At 25.7% G+C, this 6,000-nt stretch overlaps 1 protein-coding gene across 1 annotated transcript; it reads left to right on the forward strand.

Annotated features, from left to right (window-relative positions):
• Positions 1-1,917: 1,917 nt before the first annotated feature.
• LOC112457868 (mitochondrial amidoxime reducing component 2-like) lies at positions 1,918-5,640 on the forward strand. Its single transcript, XM_025021169.1, has 6 exons — positions 1,918-2,532; positions 3,061-3,287; positions 3,763-4,014; positions 4,102-4,234; positions 4,585-4,790; positions 5,077-5,640. Exons 1-6 carry the CDS (start codon positions 2,524-2,526, stop codon positions 5,264-5,266), a joined length of 1,017 nt encoding a protein of 338 aa, XP_024876937.1. The 5' UTR covers positions 1,918-2,523; the 3' UTR covers positions 5,267-5,640.
• The last annotated feature ends 360 nt before the right edge of the window (positions 5,641-6,000 follow it).

Consider the following 6,000-nt stretch of genomic DNA (forward strand, 5'->3'; position numbering starts at 1 on the left):
AAAAATAGTGTCGGCTTAGCCCCGGTCTCCCCTAGTTAACATATTGGAATATAATTACTTATAGCATAAATATTGAGTAGCATTTTTTACTAGTAATTTTATACATCACATTATTAGAATACTTTATATCGTACTAAATTTTGAACATTGTATCGAAAAGTGGTAAACAAATTGTATCTTTTCTGTTATGAGTATTATACGAATAATTTTTTTAGAATAATCGTATTATGCTAAATAGAAAATATATAATTATAATATTAAAATGCTGTTAAATTATGTTAACTATATCATTCGTAATAAGGTCTAAAAATTGCCAACACAAGAACATGAAAATAGTGATAAAATAAAACAACTATTTTTATTTATCAATACAATTACCCTGTTTCAGTACATTTTTTAGAATGATGAATTAATTTTTCTATACAACTTAAAAAGTATTCTAAATTTTTGTCTTTAAAATGGTTTAACACTGCGGAGATCCTTCATCTATATATAAGTAAATTCTTTTCCACGCAAATCAGACCTCAACTTTGAAAATAGAAAATAACTAGGAGCTAAGTCGGAGCTGTAAGACGAACGATTTAGTTCTTGAAAACCATATGATTGAAACAGCCTTTGCAGCAACGGAAATATGCAGCGGCGCATTGTCGTGCATTTTAGAATACGGAACAATAGGTCGATCTTGTCTCGGCTCCACCATATTAGTATAAGAGTGCAGGTACCAAATTTCAAACACAGCATAACTAGAACCTAGGGTCGGGATAACCGACATAGTAGTACCTGACTTTGTATTCGACTTGGTTCAGAACCTTTTGGATCTTACTACCTAAATAAGTAACAGTTCTCTAAAGACTCACGTGTATGTGAAATTCTCTCCATAAAACATTTGTCAATATATATCTGAAGATACCATTAAAATCAATACTTTTAGGAAATATCGATAATGTTTACAATTACGAGTTTGTGCCTGTAAACCTTCAGAAGTGTTTAGTCGTGCATAATTAACTCATGATATAGGCTGCGTTCCATAACCACGCTCTTAGCGCTGCGAGCGTCTAATAAGCTCTGTCCTTGCTATATCAATATTTAACTTCTCTTGGACACGTGAATGTAAATGATGACGTATTTGTTCATATGGAAAAAGCTTGAGAGTCTAAAAATGATTCATCAAATTATACAAGTAATTAGTAATGCTAAGAACTAAAGTATCGCAATTTAATCTTTCCATTATTATTTCAAAAATTCAATTGATCATAACAATATGAGATGGAACAAACTTGGTAATGTTAATAATAAGTTGTTAATTAAAGTTGTTGAAATAAATTTTTCCGTATTATAATCAAATTTGTAGTATTAGAAAAAGATAGGTTTCTGTCCTTAAATATAAAATCGTACTTTTGTTCTTATCTTGATAGAACCTCTAAATTGTCTGATATTTTAATCTTGGATATTTGATATTTGTTATTTAAGCTTTCATTAATAATCAATTCTCAATTTTAATATTAATAACGAGCCATTCTATATATGTTTTCTTTTTCATAAAGTGGAAAAAAAGTTTTAGTAAAAAGAAGTTGCTCTATTATAATATAGTAACAATAATTACCACTTTTACAAAGATTGATTTTATAAATCGCTATTTCTTCCATATGTAATGTTCAATAAAAACGTGTAATAAATATTCATATCTCTTGTAATAAGTTATATTTATTTGATTCAATACCTGTTCCTATTAGTTTAATTAGCACATTATTAAAAGACAAGAAAATCTCTTCAAAAAGATTCCTCCTTTTTTTACTAAAAATGTAAAAATTTTATAAAAATTAAAATTGCAAAAATTATTTAGCAATAATCTAAAATCTCACAAGTCATAGATTTTATAAATACATTTTGATTTTTTTAAATTTTAAACAATTAACGAGAGTTTATCACTGTAGCAAACATATTGTGAATACATACGATATCGATATAACTTATTGGCGATTACAAAAGCTTTATTAAACGAGAAACGATCTAATAATGTAAAATCCTGTAAAATGCATTTAAAGATCGATGTTTAGATTAAAATATTCATAAAATAATTGCCAAGCCGTTATAACTTATGTAGATAAGTGTAATATCTGTAAGCTAAATCTCACTGTCAGAGATATCAAACGTGCTTCACCTTTGTATGACCGCCTTATAAAATATAAACAGCAAGAAAAACCCCTAGGAAAATAAAATATTACAGACAAAATAGAATAACAAAGACGAACATCCAGTACGAAAATCACATTTATTGTGGAAACATTTATTGTGGAAACTCGACTGATCGAAAAGATATTATCATCATATAATAAGATCGTTAAAAGAAAGTGAAAAAATTTTTTACTTTGCTTGTAACATAACCTGTTAATATTATATGTTTGTGAGATTACATACAATAATTTTACAGTACAAATCAGAATTTAAACTAGAAGAGCAGAACGGTTAAAATTAAACTGACATATTGATAAAATCTAATATTTCCTCTTAATAACTGTTACAATGTCCAAGGTATGTATAGATCATATTTCTACTTAATCCATTTTTTCATGTTTATTTATTTAAAATTTTTTTCTTTTAACTTGTTTATATATATTATAAAACAAAGTAGTCAATACATTTTTAGAAATAATAATTTTTATATAGTGCAATAAATAATTAAAGCTAATTTAAAATAAGATAATATATAATATATTATGTGTATGTATACAAATATTAGAAAATTTACTTTTATAATTTTGCAATGAAGATTGTTTGTTATTTTTTAAAGACATATTTTAATAATAATGTTTAACTATAGCATTTTGAGAGACTTCTTTTCTTTTTTATTCTACTTTTAACAAAAAATAAAAAATAATTTAAAATTAAAAAGAAATGTATAAAAGAAAGATAGAAAACTGAAAAATCCTTTGAAAGTAGCAAAATATAATATATGTATAACAGAAATTTTTGTATTAAAGGCTAAAATATCTCATACAGAATAATACAGACAGATCCTAAAGAACCAACTAATACGTTATTAATTTAAAACAAATTTAGAATTTTTCAGACCAAACTTTGGTTAATAAGCAATCTGTTAATGTACAAGATATTAACGGTTATCCACAATTATTCGATAAAAATTGGGTTAAAATTGGTCATGTTACACAGTTGTATATGTATCCATTAAAATCGGGAGGAAAAGTATGCATATCATCTACCAGATGTAATCAATATGGAATGGTCAACTGGAATCAACAAATGCCGAATATAAAAATTTGGGACGGGTTAGTGTAAAATAACGAGGTTATTGTTCAAAATGTATAATACATTACTCAATATAATATTTATATATTTGATGATTGATTCAAAGTGTTATTTATTATTAAAATTCATTGTTATTAATTTTCGTAAATATAATTAAAGTCTAACTTAATTTTTGAAAGACTTTGACGCTTTACTGACTCATTGTTAAATCCAAGAAAGACATCTGTTTTCCTTATAAAAATTGACTGAAATAGACTAATAATTGTATTTGTTAACAAACATCGGTAGCTTTTGTACAATACTTGAAATCGATAACAGATAGTTCGTGTATGACGATTTGTAAGAAAAAGAAAAAATATTATAATTTAAAATGTTAATACAATATTTATTCACAATAGCGGACGCAAGTGCTTTTATAAAGTGTAATGAAAAGAGTTTATATTACACAATTTGTAAAAGTAAAAGTAACATCAAACTTTTATTATGCATTGTTAGGATGTTCCTAGTATACAATCAGAAGACTAAAACAATTGCAAACTTTGCGAATTATTGGAAATTGGTTTTGATAAACATAAATGTGAACGAAACGTTCATGCAATTCAACGGTATAGGAATAGACAGTTTAATTATCGAAATAGATAAACAAACCAGAAAATATTGCAAAGTCTTCTATTATTCATCATGGCATGGCGGCACACCCACAAAACTTAGAGATTGCGGCGCCAAAGCTGCCAAGTGGATAAACGAGTATGTAACAATTTTTAATATATTTTAATGCTCAACATTTATATTATTTATAAAGAACATTAAATATCCACAAATTAATGTATGTAGGTATTTAGGAACCTCTGATCTACGTTTAGTTCAAAGAGTAGACTGTAATCCTTTACATGAAGAACCAAATTTTATAAGAGAAAATTGGATGGAATACAACATGATATATTCAACTAAAGCGGAAGAAAAGACAGTAACTAATATATGTTTTTAATTATGTTTATTTTATTATTACATGTATTATTTATTAATTTGAGACTTTACTATTTTAATTTTATAAATTCCAAGTCCGATATAAGATTGCTATATGAGACACTACTAGCAAAAAATAAACATCTTCTTTAAGAAAAACGGGCATTTTTTGAAAATAAACTAATATAATTAACTGATTTGCAATTAAAGAGTCGAATTTATAAAAATATATTAACAACGTCATTCATCAAATTTTTGTTCTTAGCAATTTATTTGAATCATATTTAATCGTATCAAGCAACAGATAGTATGCATATCTGTAATTTTAACCAAGTAATTTCTCTTCATTAGGAAGCGTTCGCAAATGTAACACGTTGCGTACTCATGACAACATCTACGTTAGATAAACTACAAAAGGATATAATACATAATGATGAACATCATTTGATTCGTCCAAATATTGTTGTTTCGGCATCCTCAATCCCTTATAGCGAGGAAGACTGGGAATGGATCAAGATAAAAAATATAATCATCAGAGTAATAAAACCGGTCCCGAGGTAATAATTACACTCATAGATACATATATTAATTATGTTCCTGATTTATTTTTATAATCAAATCTCTTACAGATCTAAAATAATTTTACTAAATTTTGGATTTTACGGTTATAATAAATCTGATCAACCGTATAACAATTTCATTGATCTAAAAATCTTCTGATCATATTAAAATATATTTTTAGATATAAATTAATAAATTTATTTGATTTTAGTTTCTTCGCATTAGTACTGTTGCTACTCTATGCTCAATTAATATATGTAGTTTTTATTTCTTTAATTTCAGATATTTAATAAAACCTTTTGCTCTACGTTTTTTGACCGTCTTTGCCCACGAGTTATACATAAGAGACAAAGAAGAAGAAACAGCACATTTAGGAGTTTATTGCGCATCGTTCATTTCTGGAAATTTACAATTAAATGATGACGTATACGTTTATAAGACCGACAAAGAATTCTTCAGTTATAATTATTAGTAGTTTTTCGTTTAACATTAGCTCGACGCTCGATTAATTTTTTTTCTATCTGTTTGTTCTTGCGCTTATATACAAATCAAATTAGTGTTTTATTCAATAATCGTTTATATACACAACTAAACATAATCTTATTTTAATAATTGTTATTACCAGTCTTATTTTAGTTTTTCCATGCAGTTGTCTGCTAATCCAGGTCTTTAAAAAAAATATGTAAAATAAAATTGTGGAAAAGAACAAAGAAAGACATTTTAAGATAATTTTGTTCTAAACGGAGCCATCCTCGCGATCTGAAAATCCCTTCTTCAAATAAACTTTCTTCTCTTTAAATAAACCTTCTTCAAATAAACTCTTCCATTATTTTAGAGGTATATTGTATATATTTTTTTTTAAAGTAGTGATATGTTATTAAAATAATATCACTACTTTTTAAAATAATATATATATTTTTTCGATTTTCAAAATTAATTTTTTTGGAAATGAGGTTTTCTATGATGAACATTTGTCAGTCATAAAATGTCTCTCTTTGCAATTTTATCTTGTATATTTTTTTTGAAAAATTTAGTTTGATAAACAATTGTATGGAAAAACTAAAGATTATTTTATAATATTTTTTAATTATTTATAAACTTGAATTATTTTATTTAATATATTTCTATAACAGTTAAAAATGTTTAAATTTAAGAAATCAACTCTTCGTTAAATAAATAATAAAATATAGAACATATAAAAATGTA

Source organism: Temnothorax curvispinosus, unplaced genomic scaffold (assembly GCF_003070985.1).
Source record: "Temnothorax curvispinosus isolate PA1 unplaced genomic scaffold, ASM307098v1 QBEX01000740.1, whole genome shotgun sequence".
Taxonomy (NCBI): Eukaryota; Metazoa; Arthropoda; class Insecta; order Hymenoptera; family Formicidae; genus Temnothorax; species Temnothorax curvispinosus.

What these genes read in the sequence shown, in the direction of transcription:
- LOC112457868 (XM_025021169.1), top strand. An exon ending in AATATAAAAATTTGGGACGG is followed by an intron (nt 3,288 to 3,762) that starts GTTAGTGTAAAA and finishes ATGCATTGTTAG; the next exon opens with GATGTTCCTAGTATACAATC. An exon ending in GCTGCCAAGTGGATAAACGA is followed by an intron (nt 4,015 to 4,101) that starts GTATGTAACAAT and finishes TAATGTATGTAG; the next exon opens with GTATTTAGGAACCTCTGATC.